General features: G+C 33.8%; 1 protein-coding gene across 1 annotated transcript in view; it reads right to left on the bottom strand.

Annotated features, from left to right (window-relative positions):
* LOC115215426 (gamma-1-syntrophin-like) overlaps nt 1-14764 on the bottom strand; it is a 77788-nt gene that overhangs the window by 43914 nt on the left and 19110 nt on the right. Inside the window, exon 5 of the mRNA XM_036505673.1 lies at nt 8451-8574. Coding sequence (XP_036361566.1) covers nt 8451-8574 — 124 coding nt within the window. The remainder of the gene's footprint in view (nt 1-8450; nt 8575-14764) is intronic.

The following is a 14764-nucleotide window of genomic DNA, read 5'->3' as shown; positions in this document are numbered from 1 at the left end:
GAATGAGCAGTGAAGTTACTGGCTTAATTTGTACCAAATCTTCCTACTGTTCAGCTACCACAACCACAACTCACCCAACCTTGTTTCTAATGATTTCCTAAGTAGTTACAAAGCTACATATTTTGGGGAGGATGTGTAGTTACCAATTTATTTGACTGATACTTCACAATGAGTACCAGGCAGATAAATTGGAGTACTTGATTGGTACCTACAATTTTAGTGTAAAACAACAACAACAAAAAAATGTTGGTACAAACAAGTCACCTTGTAGGTATAGACAGGTGAATACAAAAGAGATGGTGCAGAACTACACGTGTGGATATTCATTAGCGTGTAGGGGGAGGCAGAAGAGGAAAGCTAAACTTTTATTGATGTTTCAAATTGCAGCTCTTCCCAAGCATAAGATTGTCATTTCTGGAAGGATTGAGAAGCAGCGGTTGTGATGTTGCAGATCACAGACAGTAAAATGAAGGTAGGAGTGGTTTAGAGAATTTAATTGGTTGGTAATGGGCAGAAATGAGTTGTTGCAATTTGATTATTTTGCCTCTGACTAGCCACTCACACAGCTTGCTGACATGCTTCACCGCCAACCATATTCCCTTCCCTTCACTGTCCTTTCCCCAACCAAACCACTCCAGGGTACCATTTTGCATTAGTTCCCCGTCCATCAGTCTAGCCCCATTGTCTGCCACATCTTTCTTGAACAGCTTCTCCCTTCTTCCAGATGTAACAACACTCTGGATGACCATCTTATACACATCTCTTTCACCTCTTGCCACACCCAACTTGAATTACTTTCTTATTCCAGCTCCCATTGCAGAACATTATCACTTTGTGCAGTTCTGTTCCGTTCTTCTCCATCACTGGCTACTTCACTTACACCGCAAGAAAAAAAAAATGTAATCTGTAATCTGCTGCATTAAATGCCAAATTTGTGATTTGTTGTATACAAGAGAAATTGTTCAGAGATTAGCAAGTTGGATCTGTGACAAAATAGCAATGAATTACTTAATCTTTTCATCTGTCATTTCAATTTTTCAAACTACTCCCAGCTTCATGTAAATGTCAGCAGTCTTCCATAAGACCATGTGTCTGCTGCTTTATAACTCTTTCAGGAATAACAGTTAATCTTCCATCAGGGACAGCTACTATTGAAGTAGCAATAACTGATTAATTTCCCTCTTTGCCAATCCACACACACACTGATACATGTTCATGCATGCATTTTAACCCTGTCCTGCTTCCACTCACTTCACAACCACATATACCTTATTGAAAATAAAAATTCCCTTTTTGTTACCATCCAGACTCATACACACCACTCATACATGTTGTTATGTCAATATTACTCATACTGGAAGGTGGTGAACTGGCATAATGTTTCATGGTGTTTCATCCATCTTTATAGACGAAATGTTCAAATTCCACTGAGGTTGATTTTACCTTTCATCCCTTTCAGGGTTGATAAAATAAGCACCAGTTGAGCACTGTGGTTGATGAAATTGGTTTACCCTGCTCACCTGAAATTGTGCCTTGTGCCAAAGTTTGAAATCAATATTACTCACACTGAGACTGCTTTAGTGGCCTTATGGGCATGAAAGCAGGGACATAATAGCCAAGTGGAAGTTTCAATTCTTACCAGGAAATACACCTTTTAAGGCGGCAAGCTGGCAGAATCATTAGAAGGCAGAGCAAGATGCTTAGTATCATTGTGCTTGCCTCTATGTTCTGCATTCAAATTCAGCTGAGGTCAACTTCGTCTTGCATTACTTTCGGGGTTGATACACCAAGTACCAGTTAAGCACTGGGGTTAACATAATTGACTTATCCTCTCAACCAAAATTACTGGCCTTCTGCCAAAATTGAAACCAATATTACTCACACTGCTCTAACCTCCCACCTTCTCTACTCTCTATCAAGCACTATTCAGAGGTTTTTATTATTGGTTTTTCCAGAAACTACTTACCCTCACCTATATCCATTTAGCAATAATTTGCTATGCTGGTTCTTTAAAGACATGCATATTTTTGTTCTCTGAACACTTTATATCTCTTCTTTACTTGTTTATTCTGACAAAAGATAAATTATTTGAAAGGTTGATCTCTTCCTTTCTCTCACAACATAATGCTTTGGTTTTATATGGTACTTATTTTATTTTACTACATAGGCACAGGCAGGGTTTTCTGGTAAGGAGCTTGCTTCCCAACCACATGGTTCTGAGTCCAGAGCCACCATGTGGCACCTTGGAACTATGTCTTCTACTATAGCCTCAGGCCAACTAAAGCCTTGTGAGAAGATTTGGTAGATGGAAACTGAAAGAAGCCCTTCATATATATATATGTGTGTGTGTGTGTGTATATATATCCCTATAACTTAGCAGTTCAGCAAAAGAAACTGATAGCATAAGTACCAGGGTTAAAAAAAAAAGCACTGGGATCAATTCATTCAACTAAAAATTCTTCAAGGTGGTGCACCGTCCAGCATAGCTGCAGTCCAATGAATGAAACAAGTAAAAGATAAAAAGATATATCTTCTTCATTATTGATCGCTTATCTGGTTTAGAAATTAGCTTTGTAAACATGTTGATTTGATCTCAGTGCCCAGTGAATTAAACAAGTATTTCCGGCAATAGCCTTGGGTTGACCAATATCTTGTGAGTGAAACTTGGTAGACAGAAACTCTGTGGAAGACTGTATTATTGTATTGTAATTGCAAAATCTGTTTATTTGCAATCTGAGTTTAACTGTGAAACTAATTAAGGTCAGCTTATGGTATGACAGCCAAAAATATCAGTCTCATGTTTGCCAATGTTATCCCTGGAGGCAAACTAGCATATTTTTTTAGGAAAACCTTAGATAAAGTGAATCTACAGATTCTAGAAGTAGAAAGACCAGTGACCCCCCCCCCTGCCACACCCACCAAAAAAAAAATAATTCCTGATCTGTATAACATACTCATTTGAAAGAGCTCCCTGTATGGATAGGAACTGTATAGTGTCTAGAATAAACCTACAGGTAAACTATAAGATTAGGAATGTAGTCTGTAGTTGATGTACAGAAGGATGGTGCAGAAACAGGACAATGACGTACATAGGTGAGCAGATAAGTGAACACTGGTGGGAACTTGAGGAGAGAAAAGTTTGTCAGTGCTTACTTAGAACATGGAGGACTGGTTGACAACATAGATGTTAGGATCTTATTGACACAGAAAACAGACATGATACTCAGATTACAGAAGCCCCATACATAATAGAAGATTGACAAAGCCTCAACAGAAATCATGAATGGAGTAATAATACCACTCCACTCCACCACACTATGCAACCAGATGACTAAAATAAAACGAAGAAAAATTAATAAATGTTGTGAGTACTAACAGTGTAAGATACAAACCCTTATATACACACAAGACATATGTATACATACTAAAGGTAGAATGAGAAAGAAAAACGAAAGATAAATAAATAAATAGAAAAAAGACATGGGTACAAACAGTGTAATATACAAACCCAAATACATGCACATAGGACTCGCATACTAAGCATACATACAGACACACACACACAGACACACAAACAGACAAAAACACATGCACAGATAGAGATACATACCACAGAAGGACAAAATGGAATAAATAGGACAACAGGAGACACATGGGACAGAAAGTCACTGATGAGGTCACAGAATGTTTGATGAAAGAATACTGAGAGGCATATATACTAAACATAATACAAATAAAAACTAAAGTAAAGCTCAAATAAATAGCAACTGTGTTTAATTGACAAAATAAAATAATGGCCATCTCCGAGTATAACAATAATTAAGGATAGTTTTATAGTAAATGAGGTTTCATTGTTGAGTGATTTTGGTTTGGTGATTTCGTTGGGAGTAGGTATTTAAGGGATGTGAGAGAGAGAGAGAAAAAGTGTGTGTGAGTGTGTGTGAATGCGTGCATGGCATCTGAAATTCATATGCTTCTTGATGTGTGTATGTCAGTTAAAATATTTGGGATTCTATGAACATAATGCGTAGCATTTTTGATAATTAAATGGGGAGCATGAGTTGTTTGAATCATAGATTTCCGTGTGTGTGTGTGTGTGTGTGTGTGTGAGTGTGTGTGAGTGCATTTTTTCTTGCATAATGTTTTTGCAAAGGATATTTGTGGGAGTTAGAATGTGAAACTGAAAAAAAGAAACATGAACTTACACACCTGAGAACTTGCAATTCAGATAACAAATTCTATTCATTAAATTATACAAAAGTCTATTATCTACAAAATATCCCAAACATTCAAGCCAAGCAATTAACTTAAAGCATACACACCAACAAACTTATAATTTCCAGATGCTCACTCACACACACACACACACACACAATAACTGCTCCTATTGAAAAAGCCATTTAAAGATCATTCAGCCATGAAACATCTTTTACAATAGAGGCATCCTCTGTTAGTGTGACAGTTAAACTCATTCACCAACAAAACATCCTTCACAAACATAATAACAGAAGAAAAAAACTTCATAAAAGAACATCCTTAAATAGGTTAATAAATCTAAAATGAATAAGCAAATTAAAAACACACCTTCACCAAAAATAAACCAACAAAATTAACCAATGACAGAAGCAGGAAAATAGTGAAATAGCAAATGCAAAAACAGAAAGCAATGAATGAAAACAAGCTTGAGATAACCATACTCATATTAATGAATACAAATATATTACCAAAATCCAATTGCAACAGTTCTTGCCTGAAGAATGCAGTGGCATGAAACCCGAGTTATGAGATAACTATTAAGTTCAATAAACTATAAACATCTCTCATTTGTTTCACTCAATTCAATGATTGTGTGTGTGTGTGTGTGTGTGTGTGTGTGTGTGTGTGCATGCACATGCAGAGTTTTAATTTTTTTCTTAATTGGTTGAAAATTGGAAAAGTGGCTCAATGGCTGAGAGTTTTGTGTGAGAGTTTGGTAAGGACTATACAGAACAATCTCAGTGTTTGAGTCACTTTTGTAACTTTATGCTGACTAAAAAAAAATGGAAATCTTTTATACTCATGCATTGAGTACTGTTTCTTTTGTTTGTTCTCTCAATATATATATATATAAAACCAGTATATGACTTATTAAACAAAGTTCAACAAATTCATTCATATTTATGTAATGGAATTAGATGTTAAAATGGATTATATTTTCTATTTTTCATGTTACTATACAATTGTTTCATACAAATGGACTCAGATATTCATAAATAGAAAATCGTAATAGTCATATTTGTACTTGTCAGTAGCTAATAGAAAAACTAAAAAAGGACATTTAAAGTATATAGATATTTTCTTAGTTATCATTTTGGGATTTGCATATTCATTCTTCCAGTCATGTTTATTATGAATCTAGACTAAAAAAATATATAGTAAATGAGTGCTAATATATGTAATATTGAAACTGATATTCTCTCTATGAAATCCAAAATGTATCTATTTAAACTTCCTTAAATAAATTTTTATATTGGTCAAGATGTATTTGTATGTATGTTGTGAAATACTAAATAAGGAGGTATATGTATTTTCAAATACATATTTAGTCTTTACTTAACTGTCAATTCTCCCTTCAAATTAAAATTTTTAGAAAATTGATGGTTAGTACTAGTATTAGAGAATAATTTCTGGTTTATAAAATTTATGATTTTAGTATTTACTGTAAATAATAGGTCTAATATTCATAGATAAAAGTAGGTGTTATATGCTGTAATTATCTAGCCACAGCTAATATTTTTAAGAAGATTTAGAAATATATAAATGCTATGCGAGTAACATATATAAATACATGAAAAGCAACCAGTACTCTCTGTGAAGTGGCTGGTGGTGCCTCTGGCTTGCCTGATCATGCATGAACTATCCAACCCATGCCAGCATGAAAAAAGGGATCTCGATGATGATAATGATATATATATGTAACTATATTACATGGAAAAATGTGAGCATGAAAAGTAATATTAAGATTATAAACCTGGAAAAGTACAGGACAGGTTATTACACCTGTAAAAGTATAGGACAAACTATTACTTCAAGAATAAGAAACTTTTTACTTAAAATATTGCAGCAAAAAATGCCTGTTCTTCTAATTTATCACTCTTTACAGTACTCATCTTAAATTTATTGTACAAAACTGTTCAGCTAATTTGTAAGTTTGTCTAATTAGTCACTTTTTCTGTATTTAAGGTAGTAGATTAGCCAAATTCTACTTAAATTGTATAGTGTTATTTGTAAACTTTAATAAAAGTATTTTTTTAATATTCAGATTTTAATTTTAGATGCAATATTTTAAGTAAAATGTCTTATTCTTTACTTGAAGTAATAGCTTGTCCTATACTTTTACAAGTGTAATAACTTGTCCTGTACTTTTCCAAGTTTATAATCTTAAGAATATTACTTTCCATGCTTGTATTTTTCCATGTAATCCATGATTTTTTCAGGCATTGCTGTTATAAGATAATTAATAATGTGTCAATTAATAATTTAGGATTTTACCTTAGAAAATACTGGGTAGGGTGATACATTGTTTGCATACTTTTAGTGTGTCATTAGTTTGATTGCGTGATGAGATTTTTTTACATATGTATGTATAATATGAATTATATCATCGGCAGAAGTTAGAGAGTAAATCAAAACCTGGGAGTTTTGGGTATTGGCACTTATCAAACACAAATTTGTCCATTGTCACTCTGTAACTTATGATGAAATAACTTCTAAAATACAAAATTTTGTCAAAAACGTTAAGAGTAAACCCTGTTGTATGTGACTCATTGTACCAGTATCGGAAGCTTCAAAGTGTTTAGTTAAAAAAAAAATTAATTAAATAATGTATGTCAAATTGAATAGATCCGAAATGAATAAAAAGTGAAGTCGACTTTGGCGGAATTTGAACTCAAAATGTAAACACAGGCAAAATACCAGTAAGCGTTTCACCCAGTGTGCTAACGTTTCTGCCAGCTCGCCGACTTAGGACATAAACATTCATTTTAGCAATATATTCTTCATTCTTATTGCTAAGCATTACTTCCTTACTCTCTTACTGACTCAAAATTTCGTAGTATTTCACCCTATAACTTTTCTTCTACTAATTTTTGTTCAATGCGACTAATGACTCTGAATTCCTCATACATTTTCCTATCATTTAAGCCTAAGAAAGTTATACTTTTATTTTAAAATTAAAAATTTTATGTCAATTGAAGGTGAATAGGTGCCTTACTGCCCCCCTGGAGGTCGCAATTATTTTGATGTAACTTTTTTTCTACTGAACCAAATCTCAAACTATTTATGCCAAAGTGTAACTGAGGAGGTGTCCTCTTTAAAACTTAACAGTTTGCAATTTAGTAGAGAACTGAATTAGTGGGGAAGCTTGGAAGCTGCTACAATTGACGAAATGGTGGACTTAATATATTATTCAGCCACTACTGTGGTTGAATGATACACACATGCACATATACATTCACACTCACACCTATATACATCATACATAAAATCACATATACCTATATATACATACATGTTTGTATATATATATAGGTATGAATGTGTGTATAGTGAAGGAATAGAAAATGCAGTACATTCAAACAGAAATACCCTGCCAAATTTATATTCAAGTTATTTTCCCCCTTGGACTAATATTGTCTTTGCAGTTCATTTTTCACAAGATCAGGGATCAAAATGATTGGATCAAATTTTTGAAGATGAGGGTCTCAAATGACCACAGCCAAATGACTGAAACTGGAACAAAACAAAATAAAACAAGTATTTGTTTTATTTATCATTTTATCTTATGCTTTTTATCATTTTATTTTATTCTGCAAATGATAGAGAATATAGAACTGTTACACAAACTAGCTGCATACACTAGACATAATAAATCCCAGAAAAGATCCCACTAGGAAGCATACAAAATTGAGATAATCTGCGTGATAGCAATGTTTCTTCTCATATTGATTTCTTTCTTAAATAAAAGAACATTTCTTCAACAAGAGTAGCTTTAAAACAAACAAACAAACAAACAAACAGCAATGACAATGAAGCACTTGATTTATAAGCAGAGGATCATAAGAAAGTTTTGTATGAGATGCACCAGTATTCTAGTTGATTTGTAGTAGAACTAGTGCAATTCCTTCATATGCAGTGTAATTGACAATGGTAACAGTAGCAATATCAGTGCTTTCTTTCATGCCTTTATAGTCAAAATTTGAAAAGATTTGCTTTATTTTGTTATTATAATTTTTTGTAGAATATTTCAATAGAATTGTTAAAAAGTTAAAAAGGGTGAAAAAGAATAAGAGAAGCAATAAATGAATAAATGATAATGATGGAATCCTTCTAAAAGGGCGGTGAATTTAAGTCAATTAATAGAGTAAATCTAATTGAGGATTAATTTACTGTGACTTGTTAAAAAGACATACCCCTGTTGAGAAAATATGATGCTTGCTTGAAATGTTTCACGGTCAGCGTTAACTTCTCCCCGGCGTTCTTTAGGGCTTGGACCACTTCATCATGAGTTGCTATTTCAACACTAACACTATTAACCTGAAAATAAATAAGCACACATATTTGTCAATAGAATGGGTATATTAATCAAAGTATACAGTATTATAGACCCGCTTCATTCAATCTTACCAATCGGTTTCACACCAGATATTAGATAAATGAATATTAGGTAATGGGCTGGTTATCGAATATATATGCTTTTCATAGCTGGCAAGTATACCTGTTATCTAATATAAAACCAATTGGTAACATTGGCTGAAAGGAAACTATAATGCTGTATACTTTGATTTATATTTATATATATATATATGTTATTTTTGACTAGGCAAGAAGCAAAGAATACATATTATAAACAGCCATGATAGCTGTAATGGGATGTACCTAACTGAGAGAAATTCAAATATTTTACTAATAAATATTATTAATAAGCCCTTATTTATAAGGTGTGTAAAAGTCAATTAACCATCATGTCTTGTAGGGGTATTCTGTATAATTTGTTGTTTCATTTAGTGGGTATGACCTTTTATCAGACTAAGCAACTACAAAGAGGTTCCACTTGTTAAGTTGATATTATTATGGCTAGTGGATTAGCAGAATTATTAAAGTATCAAATAAAATATGTACATACGTCTAACTGGATTTGAACTAGAAACTTTTTTCCTAAATTAACTGATTGCTATGTCCAATCACCCTCAAAGCACATCAGGATGTCTTAAATAAGGAAGAATAATTTGGATAATCTACTGAAAAGAGAGGATGGTCTTGAATGATTTCTTTTGATCATGCATCTACTCAATATAGGCACAGAGGTGGCTGTGTGGTAAGTAGCTTGCTTACCAACCACATGGTTCTGGGTTCAGTCCCATTGCATGGCCCGTTGGGCAAGTGTCTTCTACTATAGCCTCGGGCTGCCCAAAGCCTTGTGAGTGGATTTGGTAGACAGAAACTTAAAGAAGCCTGTTGTATATATGTGTATATATATGTATGTGTGTGTGTATGTTTGTGTGTCTGTGTTTGTCCCCCCAACATTGCTTGACAATGATGTTGGTGTATTTATGTCCCCATAATTTAGTGGTTCGGCAAAAGAAACCGATAGAATAAGTACTAGGCTTACAAAGAATAAGTCCTGGGGGTTGATTTGCTCGACTAAAGGCAGTGCTCCAGCATGGCCACAGTCAAATGATTGAAACAAGTAGAAAAGTAAAAGAGTATAGGTTGAAGTGGGGTTCAACAACAACCTAATATTCAAGAACAACATTGATCAGATATCCGTTTGAAATTTTGGCACAAGGCCAGTAATTTTTTAGGGATATTGTCCAAATATTAATACTAATAATGGTTTCAGCTTTAAGCACAAGGCGAGTAGTTTTGAGAGGAGGGACTTAATCTATATCATCAACCTCTTACTTTATTTTACCAGCTCTGAAAGAATAAAAGACAAAGTTGATCTTTGTACGATTTGAACCCAGAATGTAAAAAGACAACAAAAGCAGCAAACATTTTTCCAATGATCTAATGATTTCATCAGCTTGCCTTAATAATAATAATAAAAATCCTTTTCTCTAAGGGCACAAGACCTAAAATTTCAGAGGAGGGGGACTACATTAACTCTAGTGTTTCACCAATACTTAATTTATCGACCCTGAAAGAATGAAAAGCAAAGTTGACCTAGGTGGAATTTGAACTTAAACATAGTGATGAGCAAAATACCGCTTATCATTTTGCCCAGTGTGCTAATGAACTTGCCAGCTCGCCACCTTAATAATAATAATCCTTTCTACTATAAGTACAAGGCCTGGAATTTTGGGAAGGATGCCAGTCAATTACATTGACCCCAGTGTTTGATTGGTATTTATTTCATTGATTCCAAAAGACAAAAGGCAAAGTTGGCCATGGCAGAATTTGAACACAGAACATACAGATCAATGAAATGCTACTAAACATTTTGTGCAGCCTGCTAACAATTCTGCCAGCTCACTGCCTTAATAATAATCCTTTCTACTCTGGACACTAGGCCTGAAATTTGTGGGAAGGGAGTAAGTGAATTACATCGACTTCAGTACCTAATTTATTGATCCCAAAAGGATGAAACACAAAGTCGACTTCGGCAGAATTTGAACTCGGAAAGTAGCAACAGGTGAAATACTGCTAAGCATTTCGCCTGGCATGCTAATGATTTTGTCAGCTCACCGCCTTATTAATGATAATAATAATGATGATAATAATAATAATGATGATAATAATAATAATCCTTTCTACTATGGGCACAAGGCCTGAAATTTTGAGGGTGGGAGCTATTGGGATGTCCGGAAAGTTTGTGCCGATTTATAGTAGCTTACATTTCGACATATTTTAGAATATGGTTGAGTCCATAAAATAAGATTTGACTACACCTCCATTTAAAGGACAGTTTAAGCTATCTTTGCGTGGAAGAAGATTTATGTTCCTATAACCTGTGTTAATTCTGTAATCCTATAAAATGGAAGATAAGAAAGTTCATTTTTGGCACTTGATGCTTTGGGAACCAGACAAAAATTGCTGCAGCTCGGCTGGGATGTGTTACCCCACCCTCCATATTCACCAGATATTCAGATATTGCTCCTTCAGATTTCCACTTATTCAGGTCTCTGCAGAATAGTCTTAATGGTAAAAATTTCAATTCCTTGGATGACGTAAAAAGATACCTTGACAAATTCTTTGCCATGAAACCACCTCATTTCTGGGAAGAGGGTATTTTCAAGTTAAAGGTAAGATGAAGACGCATTGTGCAACAAAACGGTTCATATTTGGTTGATTAAAAATGTAATGGCAAGTATTTATTGACCTTTTTCTTTCCTTTAAAAGTCGGCACAAACTTTCCGGACAACCCAATAGTTAAATACAATGGTCTCAATGTACAACTGGTACTTATTTTATCCTTGGTGGAAGTTAAACTCAGAATCTAAATAACTGGAAGAAATGTTGCTAAGCATTTTGCACAGTGCACTAATGATTCTGCCAGCTTGTCACCTTTCACTAAGTGAAAGTAGTAACAAATATTAAGACGAAATCTCCATCTTGCATTTGAGCGGCAAGGATTTGATATTGAAATTAATCCATAAATTATTCAATTTGTAAAGAGCTAACAACAATAACAAAAAGATTATATCCAAGGGTAAATTGAATATAAAAAAAACCCCAATAAAATCCCCAAGATAATAACCAGGGTGTGTGTGTGTGTGTGTACATACACACCCACACATTTGCATCAATAATCGATATATCAAAAACAAAACAGTTTTCCCCCAAAAAAATAGATAATAAAAATAAAACGGAAACAAACCACAGATGAAATAATAAGTTATGTATTGATTTATTTGCTGTTAGTCACACATTGAGATAATATCAGAAATGCTAGATTGTGTGCAGTACAACATTATAAGAAGGATTTAATGGATAAGGAAATATATAAAAAACATATATATGAAGAAAAGATATTAATAGTGTTGTTTAGCAGTGGTTTTTCTTTTTCTTTTGTTTTATTTATTTCTAATCTTCTAATTGATTTTATTATTACTAAGAGAAAAAGTGCTCTCTGAACTATATTCTCATAGTTTATGTAATATATATGTGTATATATATATATATATATATATATATATATATATATATATATATATATATATATATATTCTTATATATTATTCATGTGCGTGTGTGTAAGCTCTCCTAATTTAAGGTGGTAGGTCATGATCTGAGGGAAATTAAACATGTTATTAAATCTGTTTGTTGTGTAACTCCTGATCAGCCTTGACTGAAGAAACTTATAACGAATGGTGATCCAGTCTTGACCATCTCATCTAGCCATTTATCCAGAACTATCCAACATCCTTCATTTAAGTTAGTTTACGATTTGAAGGAGACATTTGGCTCTGTTATTTTCAGCAGGCAGGGAAAGTGACCATGTAGACACTCTCTTGTTGAAGAACAAGTCCAGCTGATATGCATAAGCATCATCAAATGTGGAAGTGAAATACAGTTATGCAGTCATACAACAGGAAGATCGGATGATATATTTGTCTGCCAGCAAGCAATTCTCTTTCTCTCTCCATCTCTGTTACACTTAAGTGGAAGCATGAGGTAGGTGTTATTTAGGAAGGGTGTGAGAGATGGTCAGAAGAAAAGCAGAAAACATTTCAGTTACATATATACATATATTTACATAAGCTCCATTATAATAAAGATTTTCTTATCACCACCTTCATTATAACCATGAGTAGTTATTTAACCCAACATTGTCTATGGCTTTGGGCTAAACAAAGACCTATGATAAAAAAGCATTCCAACCATGACCACTTGTCAGTTTTTTTTCTTCAGCATACCATATCTTGAGATTACAAGAATGAATGTGTCCTCCACTTTCTTCTAAGATGACAGGCTGTAATTTGAGAGAAATTTAGCAGCTATTTCTAGCAGATAAGGCAACAACAGAGATCCATCACTGTGGTGGCTGCTTCAGTTGTTAAATTTCATGTAGAGATAGATTGTTGGAGATATGGGAGAAAGCAATGAGATTATGTGTCAACATTTTGAGTCATCCAGATGAGTCAATACAAGATGAAGACAAGCGACAGCTTATTGTAGTGCAAACTTATCCAACCCTTAGCTCTATATGAAAACAAAGAATGTGGTGGTGGAGGTGACATTGGTGATTTATATAGAATAATTCATTTCCATGCTAACTGAATAGTCTCCATGTACTGACTAAGCACAACAGCTTATGTTGCATAAGAATGTGTATAGGTATTTCAGATTGCTCCAGCTGATACAGTAATCCCTTGCCATGTTGCAGTTCACCAATCACAGTTTATTATTTAAGCTATGTCGATTCCTCTGTGGTGTTGCTTTGCATTTATGATAAAATAAATATATACAAATTATAAAAATGATAAAAAAACAAATACAGTAGAGTACTGTTTCTACTTCACAGATTTTTCACCTAAGATGCGGGGTTTGTACATAACACCCACTGTAGTCAAGAGATTACTGTACTTCAAATCCAGAAGGTTAAAAGCTAAAATTCAACCCTTATGAGATTTGAACTCAGAGCATGGAAGAATAAATCTTCAATAAATAGTTGAATACAATTTCTCAAGCATTATACTGTTTCATCCAAATCACTAACCCTTAACCCACACTCCACTAAATATCAATTCTTCCCCACAAGGTCTAATTGCTAGTTTTCTAGTGTAACATTCAGTATATTACATAAGCTTTTGAAGGATGAAAGGAAAAGTCAAATCACAGTGGAATTTGAATTCAGAGAAGTAGCGAGGCATTAATCCTTTTGTTACCATATTTCCCTTGAAATACCTCTTTGATTCAGTTAATTTTGAAAATAAAGAAAATAGTAAAATAACTTCTATCATTATTAGGCTGATGCTTGGAACATAACATGAAATATTAATGGAAAATTCTAATTTAAATCACTTTGTGATTTTAATTTAAATCACTTTAAGTAGTAGGCTTGTACCACAAAACCAAGAGAGATCTCAGGCAGGTTGGTATCAAAAGGGTTAAACAAGATAGTGTAATATGTTCAAACTAGTATCACAATGTATCAGTCATCTCTGTGAAGTTGGAGAACTTTAAGAGAGGGGAAATTAAATGAAATGTGGCCTTCACAACTTTCTTCATGTCATTAACAATCTAAGTTAAGTGAATTAATTACAATGGAAGAATAAAGCAGGATCTCAAACTCTTGGAAACAGGAGCTTACTTTTATTTTTATAATGTTAGCTATGTGTAATTAATATTATCAAAGACAGAAGGCAGAGCTGATCTCAAGTCCCTTGAGGTCAATGATCATCCTTTCAAGGTCAACAAAATAAGTAACAGTCAAGTTATGTAGTCAACTGTATCTATCCTGTAATTCTTAGCATAAATCTAATGTAAAGGATATTTGTGCTTAGAAAAAGCTACCAACTATTTGAGAATCATTAGTATGCTGAACAAAATGCTTAGCACCATTTTGTCTGTCTTTATGTTCTGAGCTCAAATTCAACCAAGGTCAAGTTTGTCTTTCATTCTTTTTGGGTCAGTAAAATAGGTACCAGTTGAGCACTGGGGTTGATGTGATCGACTTGAACCCCACCCCCAAAAAAAAATCGCTGTCCTTGTACCCAAATTTGAAACCAATATTTAGTTGCTTCAAAGCAGTGGGCTGGCAGAACTGTATGCCTAGCAGCAT

The sequence above is a fragment of the Octopus sinensis genome, linkage group LG9 (assembly GCF_006345805.1).
Source record: "Octopus sinensis linkage group LG9, ASM634580v1, whole genome shotgun sequence".
In the NCBI taxonomy this organism is placed as follows: Eukaryota; Metazoa; Mollusca; class Cephalopoda; order Octopoda; family Octopodidae; genus Octopus; species Octopus sinensis.
Note: the sequence above shows the minus strand (reverse complement) of the source record. Positions and strands in the feature narration are given on the sequence as shown.